At 38.6% G+C, this 25133-nt stretch overlaps 1 protein-coding gene across 1 annotated transcript in view; it reads left to right on the plus strand.

Moving 5' to 3' along the window:
* The window catches only part of VPS13C (vacuolar protein sorting 13 homolog C), a 193382-nt gene extending 169270 nt beyond the window's left edge, over positions 1-24112 (plus strand). Inside the window, exons 80-85 of the mRNA XM_084641188.1 lie at positions 6270-6361; positions 8119-8239; positions 9491-9580; positions 12205-12339; positions 18013-18203; positions 19157-24112. Coding sequence (XP_084497314.1) covers positions 6270-6361; positions 8119-8239; positions 9491-9580; positions 12205-12309 — 408 coding nt within the window. The 3' untranslated portion in view covers positions 12310-12339; positions 18013-18203; positions 19157-24112. The remainder of the gene's footprint in view (positions 1-6269; positions 6362-8118; positions 8240-9490; positions 9581-12204; positions 12340-18012; positions 18204-19156) is intronic.
* Positions 24113-25133: the final 1021 nt, after the last annotated feature.

The following is a 25133-nucleotide window of genomic DNA, read 5'->3' on the forward strand; positions in this document are numbered from 1 at the left end:
CTCACTCCCTCCACTCTTCCTAATGTGAATGCCTAGCTACTAATTCTTTTTGCACACTTATTTCCATTTCTTTTCCCCTGTGTCTGGAACTCACTTCCTTACCAAGTCCACCATGCTTCCACCATCTCCTGCTTAAAGTCCCTGCTTAAAATGCAGTCTTCAACGAGGCATATAAAATTTAGGATGCCCCTCTAAAATTAAATGTAAGTTTCTAAAATAATTAAGACAAAGTCTTGGAATCTTGAGGAAGAATGTCTTACTTTCCAGACTACCAGTGATGGTGTTTTGTTCGGTCTTAAAGCTGGATTATGCATGAAAGGCACTTGATTGAATTGGGTGCTGCAGACTGGCATCCCAGAAGAACTTTGGCTGTGAGGCAGTAACAATGCCTCTTCGATTGTAACCTCTGGAATGCCCTACAGTAGAGTGTCCATAGCTGACCAGCTCTGCTAGTCAGTGCAGAAGATTGGAATAGACTCAATTACTCACCAACAAGTCGTGGGGTAGCTTGTGCCATTAGTTGTCTTGGCCCTCTATAGCCCAGAATGTAAAAATTGCAGTTGTGACTGACTGCTGTATCATGACACTAGTGGGGAGTTCTTTTGCTCTGTTCCCCACAACGTCTGCAACTCCACACACAAAGTCAATTTCAGTCTAATCCATATGTAGAGAAGGCAGTGGCTTGTCTGTTTTAGTTGTCTAAGGGCTTATAATGGTGCTTTACAAAGAAGGTAGAAAACCTCTTGATAAAGTGAGCTAACTTTTCATACTTAATAAATAGTTAATGATTTATCCATTTATAGGAACGTGAAATAATTTGCATGGGATGGTGACCTCTACTGGATTGTGAACGTGTACAAAATGATTTGGACAAACTGGAGAAATGGTCTAAAGTAAATAGGATGAAATTCAATAAGGACAAATGCAAAGTATTCCGCTTAGGAAAGAATAATCAGTTGCACACCTACAAAATGGGAAATGACTGCCTAGGAAGGAGTACTGCGGAAAGGGATCTGGGGGTCATAGTGGATCACAAGCTAAATATGAGTCAACAGTGTAATGCTATTGCAAAAAAAGTCATTCTAGGATGTATTAGCAGGAGTATTGTAAGCAAGACACGAGAAATAATTCTTCTGCTCTATTCTGCGCTGATTAGGCCTCAGCTGGAGTATTGTGTCCAGTTCTGGGTGCCACGTTTCAGGAAAGTTGTGGACAAATTGGAGAAAGTCCAGAGAAGAGCAACAAAAATGATTAAAGGTTTAGAAAACATGACCTATGCGGGAAGATTGAAAAAAAAAATTGGGTTTGTTTAGTCTGAAGAAGAGAAGACTGAGAGGGGACAAGATAAGTTTTCAAGTACATAAAAGGTTGTTACAAGGAGGAGGGAGAAAACTTGTTGTTCTTAACCTCTGAGGATAGGACAAGAAGCAGTGAGCTTCAATTGCAGCAAGGACAGTTTAGGTTGGACATTAGGAAAAACTTCCTCACTGTCAGAGTGGTTAAGCACTGGAATAAATTGCCCAGGGAGGTTGTGGAATCTCCATCGTTGGGGATTTTTAAGAGCAGGTAGGACAAACACCTGTCAGGGATGGTCTAGATAATACTTAGTCCTGCCTTGAGTGCAGGGGATTGGACTATAGATGACCTCTCAAGGTCCCTTCCAATTCTATGATTGTTTTTCTGTATTAGCTGGAGTGATTTTAGTGAATGTCCAGTTCAGCCCTAAATGCAACTAGTGACAGTTATACCCCAATCCCTTTTGGTAGTAGATCTGGTTAACTTTTTATTTTTTGCAAAAAAAAAAAAAAAAATCTTTATCTTTTAATTTATCAAAAACATTATCAGAGGTTCTAGAAACTGCTTGCTTATCAAAAGCCTTTTAAAATAAAAATGTCTGTCTTGTAATTGTTCTATCAAAAACATGACTGAAAAATGGTGACAAACTGAAAAATGGTTGCATTTTAAAATGATAGTAAATATAAAATTTTCTTGAAAATAAATTTTCACCTTTAGAACTAAATGCCAAGTAGAGCTGGTCAATTGTTTATTACTGCAATTGTCCTAAAAATTAACTGGGTATTTCAAAATGGTAGGCTGAAGTCAATGATTATGTGATTATCACTGGGGACAGAGAAGTTCCAAAGTTTCTTGTAGATACAGTTAACCTACTTTCTAAACTAAAAGCTAAACTTGGAGCTCTTCAGTCTTGTTTTGTAAGAAAGTTGAAAATGACTGTCCTTAAATGGTTATAGAAAGAACAGTTAATTGGACATAGAGGTAAGGTATCCAAGACCTCCCATCTGTCCCTCTCCCCAAAAAAATGTTCCCCTAGAAAAGCGTAGGAGCTCTTGAGAATGAAATGCTGCATTCTCAGACTTTCCAGCTATATTTGTTGGTTGGTTTGTTGATTTATTAATAGCAATGTAACCAAAATTGTTAAAAGAAACAGGAAATGGCATTGACTTGAATTTGTAGATGGTGGTTTTATTTTGAAATATACTTGTCATCTCTGTATCTTTAACTGGCTTTAATTTTTCTAAAGACAGCTAAGCTAGTAAAATAGCAGCAAGATAACCAGCTAGCCTACTGCACATAAAAGTGTAAGTTGAGGTTTTTATTTAAGGCTGAGCGCTTTTCAGTATTTTAAGCTTGTTTTAAGAAGGAAATTGAAGAGGATTCTCATGTCTCACACTGAAATTCCCAAAGATGTTTTGAGTTTCTTCAAAAAGGATTACAATTGTTCAGCCAAAGAGGAAAAATAGAAGATCAATTTAATTTATGGCCAAATGTAGGAGCAGGTTTCCATTTCCAGTTTGAGATATGGTGTCTTTCACAATCAGCCATTGAATATGCACACCTAACTTTAGGATTTGGCCCATAGATTACAACGTACAGTTATGTTTGGAATGAAGCTGGCAAAATGTTTTTTGCTCCATTTAATTGAAGTAGTAAAACAATGATGCTTCAGATGTATAGGAAGTCCATTAGATAGGTTGAGGGTTATGTATTTCAGAATTCGTACATTGCCTTAGTTCTCTAACTTGGAGGGATGTGAAGAATTTTCTTGGATCTATATTTGAATGTGAAGCTCCTGCTTTCTCATTTCTTTGATTTGGCATTGCACATTTAAGAATATCAGAAGAAGTCTAGTTTGAAAGAGAAGAAGTCTAGTTTGAAAGTGTTATAACATGAACCTACACTAGATTAGAAACTTGTTTGTAATGATTTGTGGTGACTGAAAGAAATGGATATTGGATTAAAAAAGATTTATTGGAGTGTCTTGTTGTTGAAACCCTCTCTAAAGGCGCACAGAGTCCGTATAACTTTAAATGCTGGAATTTTAATCCATCTTAACTGAGTTGAAAGATAATGTATATTGCAATGTATAATATGTTTTAAGTACTTGGAAAGAATTTTTAAATATGGGAAAATGAAGTGCAAACCTAAATAAGTGTTGAAACTTATTTTAATGGACTTGGTATTGATGTGAACCATGATCACTTTGAGACCTTTCCATGTATTTTACTTGAACTAAACAGCAATTGTAGCTACACAGTAGAATATAGAAAGAAAGAAAGAAGCAAAGTTAATCTTAACTTTTATGTTCTTGATAGATATACATTAATACAGTGAATATTTGTTTAAGAAATCTACTGAATTGAAAATTTAGCTTTAACAGGGGAATAACTGAAGAAAAATGGACCCAAATTCTTTCACCTTTCTTCCATTGAATGTCATTCAGGTTCATGAGTAGCCCACTGACTTAAGTGGGACAACTCACAAAATATGCAACTATTCGGCATGAGTAAGGGTATTGGAACTTGACCCAAAGAAAATTAAGTAACATTAGTAGCAATGAGGAGCTAAAAGTATTCATGTTAATCAGTTATATAATTTAAGTAAGGTTTGGATTATCTTGATCACAGAAGGACTTCTGGGCATCCAGTTATAGGCATTAGCTGTATTCTTATCCAAGGCAAATCCATTTTGCATCCCTCTAAGCAGAGGATGTATGGTTTTCTTTACTCCTTTCATTCCCCCACATAGTTGCATCAGTTTCACACATGACGACAGTGCATGCTGCATTCTAACAGGCAGTGTAGGGAGTTGGGTTAATTTAGAAAAAACTGACATGCACTGATTTGCTTTATCTTGTTCATTTTATTAACTAAAAATATTATTTCTTAGAAGTCTATGTGTTCTATAAAGACTTCAGACAGTAATTATAATAATGTTTATCAGTGCCTTGACAGTATTGAGCTGAAATCTTATTAAACATTTATTCAAAAATATATTGCAAATATTCTTGTGTATTGAAATCTCTTGTGCTTGGCAATAAAGTGTGAAGTTGATTCTGTGAACTTGGAAAGTAGGGATGTTGTTTTTTTACAGTTGCTATTGCCAAAACTTAAGCCAAACCCATCCAAGTATGATAAATCATAAAATAAATTATGCAGGATTCATGCCTCATGATGTACTACATTTGTAACAGACATGGTCTAAATTTGAATACCATGACAGAATCTCCCAAACGCTACATATTTTATGTGTACATGAGCATAAAGCAGTTTACAGCCCACATCTTAGGCTGCCATATTAACATTCCTTTTTAACCCTAGCAAATCACCTCCCCTGCCCTTAATAAGCTGCCTTACAGTTGAGCAACTTTATGTGCATTTCCCCAGAACATACAGACTGTAAACAAGAAACAAGTTAATCCAAGGGAAGAACTTGGATTTTAAATCACTGTTTACCACATAAGGCAAGAAGCAAGTTTTCTAATACGTGCAAGTTTGTCTGCATATGATTGTGGAGTTAAAATTGTGTGTTCAGTATGATTTCATTTCTTGAAATTTGTTTCTTTGAAATTTGTTTCACAGTTTTACCTTCATAACTTACTGTCATCTTGTCTGTTTGCTTTCTCCAGAGCCCACAGATGTGTTGTCATATCCCCATCAGTTTCATAGCCTCAGTATTATCATTGGCTCTGTGTATGTAAATGTGTGGAGGGGACTGCTTGGTTTTTTGGTGTTTTATGAAATGTCAGTACCTGGCATTTTTCTGTGATGTATCACAAAGATAAAGGTTCAATATTAGTGACTGAATCTCTCAAATGCTACATATTTGAAGTGTACATTAGTATAAACGAGTCTACAGACAGCCCCCAGACAGTATTTACATTGTTGAATTGTCATGTTTCAGTTAAACAGCAGATAAAAACGTTGCTAATTCTAAGAACTTGGTTTAACAGAATAAAGTCCATAAAAACTCACTGGAAATGAAAACAATTTTTTTAACTTTACTGTTACTTGAAGACTCCGCTCCCTACTACTTATGTATCAGAAACATACCTGAGATGTTGGATTTACTATGCATTTTCCTTAAGCTTCTTTTTCAACCTATATGTTCCATAAATACTTGTATCTAACATTTCACTTGCTAACATTTTATAATAAAAGGCGTGATCCTGAGAGGTGCTGAGTAGATGCAACCTGATAGTTTCTTGTGTGGGACACCTCTCCCTCCCTCTCTCTCTCTCTGGATCATGGTCTGAGTTGTGTGTTTAAAACTAAGCATATTCTTTAAACAACATATCACAGGATTCTCACTCTTGTGTTAAAGGATCCAGTGTGAGGCTTGGCAGAAGGAGAGAGCTCCAAGACTGCCAGTGGCAGAAAAAGAATGACAGTGGAAAAAATTAATAGGAATCTTCTACCTGTTTGAGTGGCTGAGGACTTGAACAGATCTCCAAAATGACTTAACTTGGGTTTGAGACTCCCATGAGATTACTCATTATAGTTCTGTGACGTTAATAAATTTTTGAGCTGGAAATAATAAATCCAATATAAATTGAGAGCTCATTTAAAATATGTTCCTAGAATCATAGAAATGTAGGCCTGTAAGGGGCCTCAAGAAGTCAAGTCCAGCCCTCTCTGCTGAAGCAGGACCAAGTAAACGTAAACCATCCCTACAGGTGTTTGTCCAACCTGTTCTTAATAAACTGCAAGGATGTTGATTCTACAATCTACCCTGGAAGCCTATTCTAGTGCTTAACTCCCTTTATAGTGGGATTTTCCTAATATCTAACCTAAATTTCCCTTGCTGTAGACTAAGCTCATTTTGTCTCATCCTATCTTAAGTGCACATGGAGAACAATTGATCAAGTGCTCTTTATAACACTTATTTGAAGACTGTTAACAGGTCCCACCTCAATCTTCTTTTCTTAAGACTAAACATGACCAGTTTAAATCTTTGTTTTCCTTTTTCAGAACTCTCATATCAGAAAGCTGGAAGGAGAAAGTTATCGATACCACTGTGTGCTTCCAGGAGGCAAGAAGACAAACCTTGTTGTTACCAATAGGTATTACTATCAGCATAGCCTAATGTCTATTCAAAAGCTGCTTTTTAGAAGAGTTCCATATTTTCAGGGCTTTGTCTCTCTCTTAGTGTGATAAATAAAAATCAATTATTCTTTGCCCTATGGAAGTTATCTTAAACTTCTGTGAACTTTCCTGTTTTCTATTTCCCAATATTTTAAACTTCCTTAATTTTGTTCCTATAAAAATTTTAAAAGGAACCAAATCTCTATTGATATTAATATACCTGCTTGGGAATACATCTTAATCAATGTCATTGTGGTTTGTGGCATTTTTCATGCAACTGTACTTGACTAGGAAGCATACAATGCATGCAAATGAACATCCACAAAGGTAATCTCTTTCATGTATTAGATGAATGGACTCCAGCACTGTGGGTTTGGTTTCCCAAATGATTGTTTTGCCCCTTTTACTCAAATAGGTAGACTAGGTTATACTGAAACTAAAATTCCTAAATTGTTGTAACAATCAAACTCTAATTGTTTGAGAAATGGATTTCAACCTTGTTTCTTATATTACATTACTCACATGCTGTATACATCTACTTTATCACACTTGCTCCAACAACTGTGCCAACATTAATGTGCCGGTTGAGGCACCTGTGCCTTTTTTGTACAAACATGGGAAGCAATATAACAATCGCTACTTAGGAACAATGAGAACATCACTTATTAGGTCACTGCCTAATGGTCTTGGACCCAAACAGCTGAGCGATTTGATGGTTTTTTAGAAGTGCTTAAACAGAAACCAAGAGCACATGAGAAACAGAATGAGTGGCTGGTTTCTGATCTTACTGATCACATGGGGTAAGTTTGCCAAATACAAGACCCACATGAAAATCCCTCTTAGTTAATTTTGACAACCTATCCACCTTGAAATTCACAATGCAGTAGAAGAAGCCTGTTGAAATTACTATTGAAGTCCTGATAGTGGTAACAAGTTAAGGCTTGTCTTCACTGCAGCGTGAGCTTGAGATATAACTGGAATGCAAGTCCTAAGCAGACTCCTGTCCCCACACACAAATTTTGTAGCTAGAGTTAAATGTTTAAACTCAATTTAACTTAACTTAGAGTTAAGTTTAAACTCAAGCTAGCTGGCCTGTTGGGGACATGGGTTGACGTTTGAGTGCTGCTGATGCTCCAGCTAATAATGCAGCAGGAATGCAGCTACAGCTTGAGTTAGCACAACTCATCAAATAGCTCTGTGTAGCTCAAGTGTGTGTTTTGCTGTGTGCTGGCTCTTGAGTGGAGCAACTTGAGCTAGCTGTGGCAATGAAGATAAACCCTGAATTTTCAACCAACCAATTGCTGTTTGGGTTTTTTTTTGTTTATGCAGATTGGTCTAAAACATAAGCTATTTTTGAGTACTCCTGATACTCAAGTTATCAAGCTAGTCCCACACCCACAGCCCTCAAGTAACACAGCTCCAGAGCCAAGGGGTCATTATCACTGGTCTGTTATAAATATAAGGACAAGGCGGGAGGGATAGCTCAGTGGTTTGAGCATTGGCCTGCTAAACCCAGGGCTGTGAGTTCAATCCTTGAGGGGGCCCTTTAGGGAAGAGGCAAATGTTGGGGATTGGTCCTGCTTTGAGCGGGGGGTTGGACTAGATGACCTTCTGAGGTCCCTTCCAACCCTGATATTCTATGATTCTAAGCCAAAATTAACCTTGTTTTCTTCTGATAAAGTCGTGGTCCTAGGAGGAGGTTAAATATTTCACATTGCTTTTGTCTTTTGGATAGGAGGCTGATGTGTGTAAAAGACGTGGATATCCTAGGCCATGTAACAGACTGGGATTATTTATTTGAAGATTTTACACATCCTCCTTCTGTTGAAACAAATATACTAAAAATCACTGTGAAGGTAAAAGAAATGTTTATGCCTTTGAAATACAGATCTACTCTGAAAAATTATTTAGATTTAAAAAGTATCAAAATGGCATTGTGGAGTTCTGTGTGTCAGTGATTACAGTGAGAGTGGTGTTTTCCTGCCACCCTGAAAGTCAAATTGAGTTCCTCCCCCTTGCCCCCACCCCGGCCTTACATCTTCCATTAATAAAGGTTTTGCAGGCAAAATTATGCCCTTGGCTAACATTTGCAACCCCATGATGTATACATAGGCTCTCTGTGAAACCTCTCCATCTTTACTGCCTTCAACAGACATGCACAGTTTTAACTGACTGAAACTTTTTAATAAACTTATGTCAAGTACAGAAAAAGTATATTTTAATAAAGCTCAAACCTGTATTTTTATAACAAGTCCAAAAGCTTAACTTTTTTCTGCAATGGTATACTGAAAATTTTTATTTAAAATTTTTTTACACGTAGCACAGCCTCTGCTGCTTTCAGCATTTGGTCTTAAGACCTATATTGATATATCAATTTTCAATGAAGAATATGCATCCAGTTCCTTGGAAAATTCAAGAACTTAATTGAAAGTTAGGAATCCTAGATTTGAAGAAGCAATCTTATCAGGCTGTTTATATTACCAGGTGTTCTTATATTGTTACTGTATGTCAGCCAATTTCAAAATCTTTGCATTTCCAGGATGCTAGCTAAATCAAAAACTACTATAATTCAGCCAGTGCATGCTGCATGTGTAATGTTGATGACATTTTTTGTGCCTTGTTATACTCTTTAAAATGCCCTAATTACATAAAAAGCGTGATTTTCAGGAACTTAGATTGTAACATCATTCTACTTGAATTGTATCCTTGCATCACTTAGCACTTTGTTGTCATTTCTGAGTGGAGCTAATTTTACTGTCCTCCTATATCTAAAGATTTTGCCTGAAATTTAGGGAAATAGACTAGTATTTTTAATTTTTCACTGGTTATGAGTTCGCTAGTAGTCTTGTTGCATGGTACTTATCCATAGAAATTCACTAATTTAAAATTAATTTTTCAGATATGTAAACATCTGTCTCTAAACATAACTACTTTGATAATAAATTAGGATGATTGTGGGGTAAAATCATTTATTTATAATATGGCCTGGATCTGTACAGAAAGAAAAGCAGATATAACTTAAAAGATGGCATTTAAGCACCCAGTATTGGGTTGTGAATTTTTTCCCCCAAGGCTTTTAAATTTATTTTTATTCCTCTTTGTAACAGGATCAGGGGCTATTAATGTTCCAAAAAAAGGACCATGCAGCTCATGAATGTCTGAAGAAAATTCAACTGAAGGATGAAACTACTGCAAGGGTAACCTTTTTTTTTTTTTTTTTTTTTTTTTTTTTTAACATCTCATGCCATTCTAGCGAAATCAAAAACTACTGTAATTCAGCCAAAGGGGAGGGCCTGCTTGAAAGGATTAAAGCAGGCTTGCCCTGACTACTAGTTATTTGGTACAGAGGTCATTTAACACCGCAGTGGACCCAGATACATGTACCTTTTAAAGACGTACACCTTTGTGTACATTATCAATCCTAACAAAGACGGATAGTCTTTGTAAATTTCCCCTAAGGTAATATGTTTCTGAACACTGGGAATCTTGTGAAAGGCAAGATAGTGCCTTGGGAGGCCTCAAAAGTGCCTTCTGTAAGTGCTGAAAGGCAGCAGGTATGGTTCAGAGAAGACTGTAGCCCCAACTATGTCAGGTCCCTCCTTTCTCAAAGCAAGTGTGCATGTAACGACCCTCTCTCTGTGCCCAGAGCTACTTCTCAGATTTTTGAGCAAAAATTCACGTAATTTCTTATGTTTTGTTGTATTATCACAGCTAGGTAGAAGTGTTAGGTGACTTAGCTTTATTTTTTGTTTTGGAAACTTCAGGAACTCAGATAACAATGGCAGATTTAAGCACTTGCTCATTCTCCATATTGCAAGAGGTCAATGCATGTCCCTGTTGACTCTTCTATTAATTGGCTATATTGATTATTTGAAAATCTCCAATTAATAAACAAAACTTCTGGAGTTTGATAGGTTCTAGTCCTAGAATCAGGTATAGTAGTATTAGAATTACTGCTGCAACACTTGCACTTAGGAAAAGCTTTTGTGATTTTATTAACACTAGTAAAAACACAAATGTTCCTATGCAAATGAGAAAGTAACAGTAGTGCAATATTAATTTGACTTCCAGCATCATATCATATATATCAAATATTCACATACATACATATATATATATATATATCCCCAGCATCATATATATAATATGCATACTCGCACAGTTCTGGAAGTGGGCAGACAGGTGATGGTCCACGAGCCAACCTGTGTCTAGCATGCCAAGCAAGTCCAATGGTTGAGATTTCTGGCTTAGATGTTGGTTGGGCCTATTATAAGGTGTGATGACTGCCCTGAACATTCATAAGAGAGCTCTGCCTCCTTTGCTAACTAACTTCTTCACCTTAATAATGTTGTGGGTATCCTTATCCTATAGCTTAGTAATTAATGATGTCAAACTTATTAGCATATACATCAATTGGTTACTATGGCAATCTTGTGGTTATACATCTGCTGGTATTCCTATCCTAAAATACCCCAAAGTGGTATGAACAGATTTGTTGTGGTTACATGTCAGCATTTTATAAGATCTCAGCAGAACTATATACTGCAAAACAAGCAATATAATATATCTTATGACTAAGTGTAACTGCTGGTCAACTTGATTATGCTAAGGCTTATAGGCCTGAATTCCTTATGCTAACTCTGTAAGCTAATACCTTACAGGCTTGGGCCTTGCAGGTTCCTTGCATTACTGCTGGATACTATACCTTATTTCTGTATTCAAGCTGACTTAAAATCTATAGTGTATTTACCTAGACTAGTTCATAGGGCCTTCACCTCAATCCCACACTGATAAACAATGAGGGCTTTTTGCTATCCTCTCCAACCCATTTTACAGGGTGGAAAAAAATCTCTTGCCTAATTACAAGTTTTAGGTTGTCTTCAAATTTTGGGGAACCTAAATCTTTGCGGTTGGTTCACATTCAAAGTTTGCATTGAGATGTCGAGAGGTATAGAGAAGGAGATAACATACGCACAAGCCAGTTTCACTCTATCATATTACATACACTAAATGAGTACACTGTTTCTAAAAAGAAAGGCATGTAGTTTGAATCCAGGATAATGGAAATTAATGCATCCTCTTAGCTTAAAAGCTCCTTGTTGTATTTTTTTCATTAAATATGATACTCTCCTTTGGTATCCTTATTTTGTTACATTGTTTTGAGAAAATCATCTATTACTATTTTTGGGAATACCATATGATACTTAGAGCAGTCATTAAAATGTTAACCTTACTGAGTTGTTGGCTGTACATCCAATTTACAGGTAGCCAAAGCTTTCCAACTTAGGTGAATATGTTTAGTTAGACGTCTAAGTGGTCTGACTTTCAAAGCTACAGAGCACTGACTTAAATGGAAATTTTACATGCTCAGCATATGTGAAAATGAAGTTACTTAAGGAACCTTGTTGTATCAGTGCCCTAAGTGTGTGCCTAACTATTTAAGCATGTGAGGAGTCTTATTGAGGGCTCATGTATGTTTTAAGAATGTGAATATGCCCAGTGACCTCAGTTGGGACTATTCACTTGCTGAAGATTAGGCATATGCTTAAGTGTCTTGCTGAATAGGGCCTAGGTGCCCAATTTTAGGAGCACAAGTTGAAAGTTTTGGCCAGTGTTCACATCTTTACACTAGCGTTGATTGCTTTCAGACAGTGAGTGCCAGCATTTTAATCAGTCACCGTGTTTTGTTGTTTGCAGAACTAAAATACATTTTAGAAAATACACCTGTTTCAAAAATTGCCATAATTCAGTAAGTTGCAGCTTTTTTTGGTGGGGATAGCTAGATAAACATGGCCTTATTAATTTTACTATTGCTTTACAGAGAATTTGTCGTGCTGTTGACGAAGCCCAAGCAGCAAGACAGCAGCAAAAATTGGTGAAGAAAGCTTCACTGAAATTAATCAAACCACAACCACCACCCCAATGATAACAGGGCTTGCCTGTGGTTTAACCAGTGGTATGTGAACTTATTCCTGAAGATTTACCAGAAGCAATTTGTATACAATGTACAGAAAAAAATGAAATACACTGATGGTCTTCCTGCAGGGTGTAGCTCCTATGTTATCTAGACCACCTTTCATTTTTAAAAGTGAGGTTTCTTGGCAATTGTTGTATAACGTCATCTGATGGACTCTAACATTCCCCTTCAGCATATATATATGTATTTTGACTATTTTGCAGGAAACAAATTCAATACGTTGAAAATTTCCTTTAAAAAAGAGAGACCTCTACTGATTTTCCTCTTGCCTTTTTTCCGATATTAAGAAAAATATCCAACAATTCTTTTTCACAGACTTGGATTGCTACTTGCATGAAATTATACCTTATTTGCACTATAACGTAATGGTTTACAAATGAATTAGCAATAAATAATAATTCTAACTTTTGAAAACTAAAATCCATATATATCTAATTGAAGCTTATTCGCAATATGTCTTGTGTATTAGAAAACATTTCTAATGTTTAAAAATGTTCTTGTGGTGTTGGTCTTTCTATACTTGAAAGAAATACAGGGCTGTTTTTACTCTGTGATACAAGAAAATATTGCACTTTAGAATAATGTAAAAAAGAATGGGTATATATAAAACACATCGTTACTTCTCAGTAGAGATGTTCACTTTAGAAATAATAGCCAATTTGTGTATTATTAGAAATGAAATGGCTCTAACTCACTTTAAAAATTGACAGCTTAGGTTCTCCTAACATGAGAAGCCATTTAATATCTTAACGCTTAATAATAGAATGGATTTAGTAGTAGATTGTACATGAATACTGGCTGTAGTTGAAAACTTAAATAGTTAGCAGGAAGATTTCCCTGTGAAGAAAATGCAACTTTTTTTATACAACAAATTATATACAGTTGGTCAAAAACTTGAACGTTGATATGTTGTCCATATTTCAGTATATAATTGAGATTTGCCTGAGATTTGCCATTTATTTAAATTGTATAATCAATAGCTGACAGTAGTATTCTTATTGAGTGTACTATTGCTTGTCTAGAATTCTACTTCTAGGCCCAAGTTCAACAAGATACATAAGCACATAACTAATTTTTAAGTGTGTAAATGGCTTCATTGACTTCATTGAGACAACTCACTGCTTAAAGTTAGGCACATGCTTAAGTACCTTTCTGAATCAGGCCTATATGAGCAAACTGTTCAGTTGAGTCATTGGTTAGATGAGACCTACCACTGTCAAATGTTTGGCTTTCAAATGAGAAAATATGTGCCCTAAAACACTACTTGTAAATTTTTGCATTTTTTACTTCATTCCTCAACTAGAGAAAAAAAAGTTATTGACTTACCTTTCTTTTTCTTTATATATGCAAGCTTAAAGACTGCCCGTATGAACTCAGTGTTGAATAGATTCTTGCTCTGTTAATATTTGAACTTTATTTCCAGTCAAGCAATCATCAAAGATAGAGGAGGACCCAAATTTCAGATCTGTAGCAGAATCTAAACTTTCCCAGATTTCAGGGGTATGGAATTCTAGTGTTCTGACCTGGGTTCATATCTAATTAAGTGGGATACTTTGCCTGTCTTACCAAAGGGGAGAAATTAAAGATAATGAAAGTGTGCTGCCAAATATGAAGCATCTAGGGCAAACTTGCACCTGTGCTTCATTTACTGCTACTATGTACATTTGTAGTTTTGAACATCACATAGTACAGTAGGAAGAAAAACCCTTAATTCCTTAACTGTGAGGCCTTAGACACAGCTGTTGGCTAGAGAAGTCCTGAATGTGTAGTTTCATTCTTATGTTAAAACAGTATAGTGAATTGATAGAATGACTTGTCTGGTATATTCTGTACATTTCAACTACTGTGTTTAAAATACGGACAAAATAAAATCTTTATATGCAGTTATTTATGGTTTGAGTCTCAAAAACCATGGTATGAATCTCAAATGATGAATGAGGTTTATTTTCCAAGTGAAATTTATAAACATTCTTAAAATACTTATGGTGGTGGCTACAGATGGGAAAAGAGTACTCACATACACTCAAATTGTAAACGTACATACTGCCCAAGAGTTCTCACTGTTTCATTGTTTTCTGCATTGCCTTTCCTGAGCTTGATTTTTGGCCTCTGAGGAGCAAACTGGCAAATCCTGATAGAAATCAGAAATTTCACTACTCTTTCCAAAATTGGTCTTGGATTTTTAGAGGCTGCCATGTTGATTGAGGGGAGTAATGGTGATTAAAACTGACCCCAAATTTCTGCTCACAGTTTCTGCTATCTTGACTCATGTGGCTCTCTTCTCTTCTATTATATCTGTAATAGTAGTTTAGTCTTGTCTGCAAATGTTGTAGATAATACTTAATCATTTAAATAAACATGAAGAAATAGTTTTCTATTCGGATGGAAAAATGGGGGGGAAATGATTTTTTTTTTTTTTTTTTAATACTAACATTTTTACAACTTGGGTCATTTAGTAAGGGGTTTGGACATTTCGATTCACATCGCAGATCTCCACTACTTGAACCAACACAGTAACTGGTGGTACTGTCAGGCTGTTACCAACTATGTGGGCCAGCCACTAGAGGGGATCCTAAATGTACACTTTCCTAGTGGGTATCACAGCTGTTTGCTAACAGAAGAGGGACGTAAAGACTCCATGCTCTTGGTTCAATTCCAGATTATGTATGGGAATGTGGTCCACTAGTTAAATCCTGCCTGCTTTGCATCTATCTTCCCTACCCTAGCTCCTGCCTCTATTCTACACTCCTTTTATCTAATCCCTGCACCCTGGCTCCTGTCCCTCTCCTTCACCTGTATATGCCCCAACTTCCTCTGCTGCTGCCAACCCTCACTTTCTTCTACATCCTCCTCCCTGACTCCTGCAAACCCCATCTGTTTCCCTCCCTTTCTTATTCCTCTCCAGATACCATTCTATTTTGTCTTCCGCAGTACTTTTCAAACTGAAGCTATCATAGCAGGAATATGAATATTGTTTTCAATGGATTCTTCAGCTAATGGCTTGTAGTATTCAAAAAAAATCTGAGAAAATATAATTATTGAATTAATAGAACATGATATATATCTTCAATTGGCTGCAAAGAACTTCTTCCCCAGGACATCTCAAGTCATGAAAAAACATAAAATATGAAAAAGGTCAAAGTTTAATTTAAAATGTGAAAAAATTAACTTGTAAACCTTTTGATAATAGCTGGTGTAAATTTAATACAGTCTGAATCAGTTAGGTCAACATTTTACAAATATGTATTGTCATGTATCAAAGCGTGAATATGAACAATGGCTAGCTCTCAAAATGGATGCCAGTGGACTACCAACTTCAAGGGGAGTAACATTACGACTGTAAGAAGAAAGCACCTGATGCCATTTGGCTGATGTGCAAGTTATCTTAAACAGATTAGGGCTCTGTTTTTATTATACCTTTGTCATAAATATAAAGGGAAGGGTAAACCCCTTTGAAATCCCTCCTGGCCAGGGGAAAGTTCCTCTCACCTGTAAAGGGTTAAGAAGCTAAAGGTAACCTCGCTGGCACCTGACCAAAATGACCAATGAGGAGACAAGATACTTTCAAAAGCTGGGAGGAGGGAGAGAAACAAAGGGTCTGTGTCTGTCTGTAGTCGTCTTGGCCAGGGACAGAACAGGAATGGAGTCTTAGAACTTTTAGTAAGTAATCTAGCTAGGTATGTGTTAGATTATGATTTCTTTAAATGGCTGAGAAAAGAATTGTGCTGAATAGAATAACTATTTCTGATAGTGATTGTCAGCCTACAGAAAAAGACAATTCCCTTGTCGCTGCTCTGGGCCCAAATTAAAGCAAAAAACCTCCAACTACTTGGAAACCTGCTTACCCAGCCCAAAGAAAAAAAAAATTTCTTTTCAAACCTGTGCTCCTTGTAAAACAAAAAAAAATCAAAATCCTAAAAAAAAACCTGCCACTTTTGTCTCCAGGCAAATGGGTAGAGCACACACCCCCTATTTACTTTTAGGAAGAAAAGAAAAAAAAACCTCTGGGTTGGAAGACTGTGAATTTCCCTGCAGAAGTTAAGTACCCTGCCTCCAGGCAAAGAAAACCTGCAATTCACAAGATAATCCCCTTTTGTCTCTGCTTGGCCACAAAGCAGAGAAAAAACAATCTGCTTTCAGTTTCAACTGCTTCCTTTCCAAAGGAAAAAAAAATTCTTTTTTAAAATCTGTATTTCTAGTTCAAAAAATCTCAACTGGATCTCAAAATGATTTCAGGTTAATCCCACCACTGTGCCACCATGTCACGGTTCCTCCCCCACTCTGAACTCTAGGGTACAGATGTGGGGACCTGCATGAAAAACCTCCTAAGCTTATCTTTACCAGCTTAGGTCAAAACTTCCCCAAGGTACAAAATATTACCCCCGTTATCCTTGGAATGGCCGCTACCACCACCAAACTAATACTGGTTACTGGGGAAGAGCTGTTTGGACGCGTCCTTCCCCCCAAAATACTTCCCAAAACCTTGCACCCCACTTCCTGGACAAGGTTTGGTAAAAAGCCTCACCAATTTGCCTAGGTGACTACAGATCCAGACCCTTGGATCTTAAGAACAATGAACAATCCTCCCAACACTTGCACCCCCCCCTTTCCTGGGAAATGTTGGATAAAAAGCCTCACCAATTTGCATAGGTGACCACAGACCCAAACCCTTGGATCTGAGAACAATGAAAAAGCATTCAGTGTTTTACAAGAAGACTTTTAATAAAAAATAGAAGTAAATAGAAATAAAGAAATCCCCCCTGTAAAATCAGGATGGTAGATATCTTACAGGGTAATTAGATTCAAAAACATAGAGAACCCCTCTAGGCAAAACCTTAAGTTACAAAAAAGATACACAGACAGAAATAGTTATTCTATTCAGCACAATTCTTTTCTCAGCCATTTAAAGAAATCATAATCTAACACATACCTAGCTAGATTACTTACTAAAAGTTCTAAGACTCCATTCCTGTTCTGTCCCTGGCCAAGACGACTACAGACGGACACAGACCCTTTGTTTCTCTCCCTCCTCCCAGCTTTTGAAAGTATCTTGTCTCCTCATTGGTCATTTTGGTCAGGTGCCAGCGAGGTTACCTTTAGCTTCTTAACCCTTTACAGGTGAGAGGAGCTTTCCCCTGGCCAGGAGGGATTTCAAAGGGGTTTACCCTTCCCTTTATATTTATGACAACCTTCAACTGATGAAAACCATATATCACCATATGAAGGACAAAATCAAAGTTAAAACATTTTTGTGATGCGTCTAGATGAAATATATATATTCTTCGTCAAAGTGCAGGAATTGTGTTCAGTTATGAATGCTTATGTCCTTCCAGTTGTGCAGTTCCTTAAACTGTGGATATTTTATTTGCATAATCACTGTATTGTTATGTCTCAGTAACAATACTGTGGATATGCAAATCTCCCAACTCTGGCTACTATAATCTCTTTGCTCTGATTTGCTCCTATGGAGTTCTGTCAGCAACTAAGATGGTAGTTCCATCTATTCACTTGATCTAGCTGAAGCAGAAAAGCTGTGAAATGTATGTGAAAGGGGAAAAATATACTGAAAATAAATTGACCTGTCAAACGAACTTCTGAAGTTAAAACTTTGCATTCATTTCCTTCCATTCTCTCCTTTCATTCTTTCTACAGGTCAGCAGAGATTTATATTCCAGAAAAACTATTGTCTATTTGTGCTAAAATGACGTATATCAGGGGAGTCCAACACCCCCTTCCAAAGCCTCCAAACAATAGATGGGTTTCAGTGGGTTGAGGAGGAAGAGGATATGAGGAAGGAGAAGATGGGATGATGGGCATAGAGGAGCAAAGGACATCTCAAAAAGGTCGAACTTTTTTAAATTTAAAAAGTTCATATAAGCAAAGGTGGTCTAAAGTTTTGCATACGTCAATTTCTGTTACATCAGCAAACTGAAAATACCTCATCCAGCTACACAACAGAAGGAGAGTAAGCCCAAGAATTGTTAACTGGGGGGGGGGGGGGGGGAGGGATGAAGGGGAAGAGACAAGTAAAATGTTGCCACTGTCAGAAATTTGCTCTTTTTCTTGCTTTCATTTTTGCAAAAACCCCAGGCCATATGTTGAGTTCGATCTCCTGGAGTGGAGTGGGTAACTCATTGAAAGGATTCAGAGTAGCAGCTGTGTTAATCTGTATCCACAAAAAGAAAAGGAGGACTTGTGGCACCTCAGAGACTAACAAATTTATCTGAGCATAAGCTTTCATGAGCTACAGCTCACTTCATCAGATGAAGTGAGCTGTAGCTCACGAAAGCTTGTGCTCAAATAAATTTGTTAGTCTCTAAGATGCCGCAAGTCCTCTTTTCTTCTTTCAGTGAAAGAAGTACAAGTCTGGGAAGGAGGGAGGGATTGGTCAGCAGCTTTGCTGCAGGTGTGATTGAGGAAGAATGTTATTGGGGTGGGAAGGTGAAGATTGTACTCTGGGCTGATTTATGGGGTTAGGCTATGTACACAGGAGTTCTTTATGTTCTCCGAATCTATAGTCTTGGAATGATGGTATGGGACAGGAGGTGCAGCAATCTGCACCAACAGGGGACCAAGGAGAGGGTTTGGAAGGAGCCTACTTGTGTATATTCATTATTCCCTTGAGAATGTTGAATTCCAGTCTTGCTTCCCTGTTCGGCTGGTTCATAATTAATCTGACCTAGGTGGTAAGAGTTCTCTTGGAGAGTTGCAACTGAATCTCAAATGCACCAGTGGCCACCCATTATTTCTGCCTCTGTAGTGATAAATTTCCTAAACCGTGTTTCTATATTTTCAGTCCCATTCTCCTGCACCTGAGGGTACTGGCAAGCTCAAACTTTATGATCTCCAGTGGGTGGGGAGGCATCACCTCTTTCAACTGAATCATCTCCTAAGAAGAGCACAATCGGAGATTGGGGCAAACACAAAGAAGGCCATATGGGTGCCCATGTGCGGACTGTTCAGACAAGCATGTCTTCATGGAGAGCTGCATCCCTTTGGGAGGGCTCTGGTAGAAGGATGGGCTCCAGAAAGAGCATGGAAGTGTGGAGTGACATCCTGAGGTGGTTCCCTGCAGCAAGGCAGATCATTGGACATCGATCTCCATTGCTTTACAGTTGCTGCTCTTAGGTTGCTATCATCCCCTGAGACGTTTGGATATTTTAAGGCTTTTCCTCTTATTCCTACACTGTGTCCCTGGACTGGTGGCAGCCCTGTTCCCGGGTCAAAGCTCCTAGCGGCATCAGGAGTTGGATGCCATCCTGCCTTGGCATGATATTAAGCAGATGTGTGAACCTCTGTCCTGATGAGAGGGTGGAAGGAGATGAGTATATGCCAGATTTGTTTCTGCATCACAAGTCTATATGAGGCCAAATAGTTTGACATGGTCAATTTTCTTTTTTTTCTTAACCCAGGTGTCCAACTGCCTCTTAGTATAATCCATCAATTACTATAAGAGAATTACTCCTTCCTCTCTTATCCTAAGTAGTGTGACAGGGTCAGACCAGATGGCTACAGAAGAGTGATAGAAGGCAGATATATTAGTCCCAGATTAAGTAGATCCTTTTCCCTGGGTAAGGTGACAGGGGCAGTTCCAGAACAAGCTGGAACCGGTTAAGTCACACCTGGTAGATTCGGGGAGTGCTATCACGCTTATATCAGGGAAGCTCATGAAGCGTAGTCAGCCGCTGCAGGCTAAACGTATGGAGATAACATGCATCCATGGGACAGTTAGTTACTACCCCACCATCCCAGTAAAAATTGAAATCCAAGGGAACACTACTGAGGTAACAGCAGGTGTAGTCCCTAAACTCCCATACCCGGTGCTCATAGGGAGGGACTTTCCAGGGCTTAGAGACTTACTCCCAGTAGGAGGATTGGAGAAAGAGGGGAACCCTGAAATTAGTGAGGCATCTACAGTAGATTGTCAACGGCCAATCGTCTCAGAAATATCCCCAGATTTGTTCTCCACTCCTAGATAGGGGAGAAAGACGAAAAGTGAAAGAAGGGCAGCTAGCTAAGGCCTTGGGAACCCGAATACTGGCCCGAAGCCAGAGGGTCTCACTCTTAGGGAGGTGGACCCAAGCAGCCTGGAGCCAATTAAGAAGAAGCTGCGAGAATCAATTAGGACAGGCTGACTAATCAGGGCACCTGGTTTAAAAAGGACTTCATTTAGGGAGAGACGCGTAAGGAGCTGGGAGTGAGAGGATGTGCTGCTGGATGACTGAGGAGTACAAGCGTTATCAGACACCAGGAGGAAGGTCCTGTGGTGAGGCTAAAGAAGGTGTTGGGAGGAGGCTATGGGGAAGTAGCCCAGGGAGTTGTAGCTGTCGCACAGCTGTTCCAGGTGGCATTCTAGACAGCTGCAATCCACAGCGCCCTGGGCTGGAACCCGGAGTAGAGGGCGGGCCTGGGTTCCCCCGCGAACCTCTCAACTCCTGATCAGACACAGGGGGAGTTGACCTCGACTGTGAGTTCCACCAGAGGGGAGGTCTCTGGGTTGTTCTCCGACCTACATGGTGGATCAGCAGAGACTGCGGGGATGGTTGTTCTCTTTTTCCCCATGCTGGCCAGTGATGAGGTTAACTGAGTGAATGGCAGATTTGACCAAACTGAGGGCTGCCATTAATCTCTGAGGCGAGCAAATCCGCCAATAAGCACAGGACCCACCAAGATAGAGGAGGAACTTTGTCACAGTAGAAATGAACCAAATTTCTTTCTGAGGAATCGGAGCTCAATCTTTGCACTCTAGGAGAATTCTGGATTGTATTATACTGTGATTACTGTTTATTGGTCTCAATCTCTTAGCCACATAGTTACATCTATTATAATATTTTTCTGATTTTGCTGTAATGTCTCTCCTACATCGTCTGTTTTTATTTATCTAACTTCTTTACTAAGTTAATTTTTGTTTGTTGTTTTTTAGTTTCAAGTTAGTTACCCAAAGAGGGATAGAATCATAGAATATCAGGGTTGGAAGGGACCTCAGGAGGTCATCTAGTACAACCCCCTGCTCAAAGCAGGACCAATCCCCAACTAAATGATTGTCAAGCCTGACCTTAAAAACCTCAAAGGAAGGAGATTCCACCACCTCCCTAAGTAACGCATTCCAGTGTTTCACCACCCTCCTAGTGAAAAAGTTTTTCCTAATATCCAACCTAAACCTCCCCCACAGCAACTTGAGACCATTACTCCTTGTTCTGTCATGACAGATGAATTCCCCGCTCTCTATAGATGGTCAGGTTGTGGAATTTGACAATGGTAATGCCTTAACTTGGTTGGTATCAGTCTCTCACTGTGGTTGAGAAGGTAGCTTTCACTTAGTTGTTTGCCTGATGTTCAACATTAGGAAGGGACTGGGTACTTTGGTTACATTTTCATCTTTCATGTTTGGAGTTCGTATATCATAATGAGCAGTTTTCACTCTTGAAAGTATAGTATGTGCCACTGTAAGAGTCCCCAAGTTACTGATGGACAACTGTGTTCCCTCAATTCACCAATCTGGTATGCCTCTTATACTGCTTCGCAGTGAGAGCAGCCACTCCTGGTCTACTCTCTCTTAGCCTCCAGTATGTAAATCACTCCCACCGATATTGTGTGAGTGCTATAGCCAGCCACTCACGAATTACACTAGAACATGTGGGGAGAGAGATGTTCACTTTGACTTCACTTAGCTTGTTAAGTTAGGATTTAGTTTGTGTTTTACCTTTTATTTCTTTGTAACCAATTCTGATTTTTATGCCTCATTACTTGTAATCACTTAAAATCTATCTTTCCATAGCTAATAAACTCGTTTTATTGTCTTATCTTAAATGAGTGTGTGCTTTGATTGACATTTTTGGGAAACTCCTTTTGAAATAACAAGGCTTTCTATTAATGAAATGATGGACTTTATATGAGCTTGTATTGTCCAGGAGGATGCTGTGCAATATAAGATACATTTCTGGGGAAAAGTCTGGGACTAGGAGTCTTCTGGTGTCACCTGCAATATAATTCATGAATGGCTGGCTATAGCACTCATACAGTATAGCTGGGAGTGATCTGCATGCTGGAGACTGTGAGAGAGCAGACCAGGAGTGGTTGCTCTCTGTGAAGCAGTGTAAGAGACATCCCAGGTTGGTGAATTGAAGGAGCATAGCTGTCCATCGGTCCAGATTGTACACCAGTGAATGTCATAGCCACTTACTTGGGCCACCGTTTTATTCAGATGTCCCCGGGGAGCCAAATTAGCCGAATGAATGTCAATGTCACGTTATTCAGGACAGCATTAGTAAAAATTCCACTCTTACCAGACCTACCTCTGAACCGTTGGCTGTGGATGGTTCTGTGATGCTCCAGAGCCAGTGCAAAGCAGTCAAAGTGTACTTGTTATTCTCACCCTTAATCTGCAATTAATTTACAGCGCTGTGTTACAGGATAGGATAGAGACACTGAAAGGAGGGTGGGGGTAATAAGCCCACGTCTTGAGTTCCAATATGTCTGTGGTTTTAGGCTTCCCCATATGTTCATATCTCCATTCCCCTGGCACTGCTGCCTCTGTGCCCAGTTTTCAGAGGGGTAGCCATGTTAGTCTGTATCAGCAAAAACAATGAGGATGCTGATGATGAAGTGGGGTTTAGCCCACGAAAGCTTATGCCCAAATAAATGTGTTAGTCTCTGAGGTGCCACAGGGACTCCTCTGTGCCCAGTGGAGATGAGGCAGCATTGCCAGTGGGAGCCTTTCAAGATCTGATACCCAGATCAAGTATTATCTTTAAAGAGCAATGAGACTGGGCTAAATGTACCTGTGAAAACTTTTGACATATGTGCCCACTCTGGCTTGTCCCACTGATTCATTACAACCAATAAAATTGTTGCATGCTAATATGCTATAGAGGACAGGTGGGGAGTTAGAACTTAAGTTACCTGAGCTGTTGCAACTTTCTTATAGCTTATAATCAGAAAACAATCAGATACAATGGTTAATACCTTAGTTTAATTACAATCTAATGTGAGTGTTGTGCAATTTTTGTGCAAGACTTTTTCTGTTGTAAATTGGAATGATATATCAGTGTGATGAAGATTGTTTGAGGAGTGGTTCGTTATCCTTTTTTATACGTAAGATTCTTCTAGAATGGACCACAAGGTGTCTAACTTTTCCTTAAAGGTAGCTTGTGCCAGTATTATGAAACCATCTTGATGTAACCCATTAAAAAGAAAGCTTAAAAAACAGGCTGCTGCTAGCAATAAATGTCAAGAGAATCGGTATCTCGTCCTTTCTTGTCACCTTCCTGTTTGGGGTGAGCGACTTTTACAGCCTTCCTTTAAACCTTATGATCATATGCCAGACTGTCAGGGAGATTGATCTCTCTGAGTTTCGCTGATATCTGGTCCGTGTACCAAGTCTTCAGTCTCCTACTTGGTCATCTTCCATCCAAAATCATTGCAATCATCCTGCCAATGTAACTCTCCAGTCTCTGCTGCATATGCCCAGCTTAGCTTCCCCCAACTTGTCTTCAATTGGAGTAACCAACATTAGGCCCCTTACAACCTAATTTCATTTCCTATCACGGAGTGCCCAACCATTCGACCATCTGAACATCTTCATTTCCGTGGAGAGCATACTGGTTTCTCTTTAATGACTGACCAGGTCTCTGGTGTGTACATTAAGATGGGTCAAAGTACATTCTGCCTTTTAACTTCAAAGAGAACTGGGGTCACTCCCACCATTTCCATCAAGCAGCTTTAGTATGCTGCCAGGCATCAGTCAGGAGGGCACCGTCGTTGGTGAACATTGATCCTCTGTGTTTAAATTCTTTCACTCTTCTAAGCTCTCTGCATGTGATATCCTGTACTGGCATAAAACAGATACATCCTTAATTTTATAGGGTTTTGCAAAAAGTAGAAAATACTACATTAATTTTCTGATTTCACTGCTAGGATTTTTAAAGTTCAACGCTTAACGTTAACTATAACATATGAAGTTTGCTAAATAAACCAGGATGCCTCTGTTGGTTATTGTAGCATTGTATTACACTATATTATGACATGATGCCATGAATTGTTGTTTCCGTTGTTGCCCACAAGATGGAGGAATGACTTAACATTTATGACATGTTTCAGAGTAACAGCCTTGTTAGTCTGTATTCGCAAAAAGAAAAGGAGTACTTGTGGCACCTTAGAGACTAACCAATTTATTTGAGCATAAGCTTTCGTGATCTACAGCTCACTTCATCGGATGCATACTGTGGAAACTGCAGAAGACATTATATACACAGAGACTATGAAACAATACCTCTTCCCACCCCACTCTCCTGCTGGTAATAGCTTATCTAAAGTGATCACTCTCCTAAGCCCGTTGCCAACTGTGCCCACATATCTATTCAGGGGACACCATCACAGGGCCTAATAACATCAGCCACACTATCAGAGGCTTGTTCACCTGCACATCCACCAATGTGATATATGCCATCATGTGCCAGCAATGCCCCTCTGCCATGTACATTGGTCAAACTGGACAGTCCCTACGTAAAAGAATAAATGGACACAAATCAGATGTCAAGAATTATAACATTCATAAACCAGTCGGAGAACACTTCAATCTCTCTGGTCACGCAATTACAGACATGAAGGTCGCTATCTTAAAACAAAAAAACTTCAAATCCAGACTCCAGCGAGAAACTGCTGAATTGGAATTCATTTGCAAATTGGATACTATTAATTTAGGCTTAAATAGAGACTGGGAGTGGCTAAGTCATTATGCAAGGTAGCCTATTTCCCCTTGTTTTTTCCTTACC

The sequence above is a fragment of the Lepidochelys olivacea genome (assembly GCF_965140295.1).
Source record: "Lepidochelys olivacea isolate rLepOli2 genome assembly, chromosome: 10".
NCBI lineage: Eukaryota > Metazoa > Chordata > Testudines > Cheloniidae > Lepidochelys > Lepidochelys olivacea.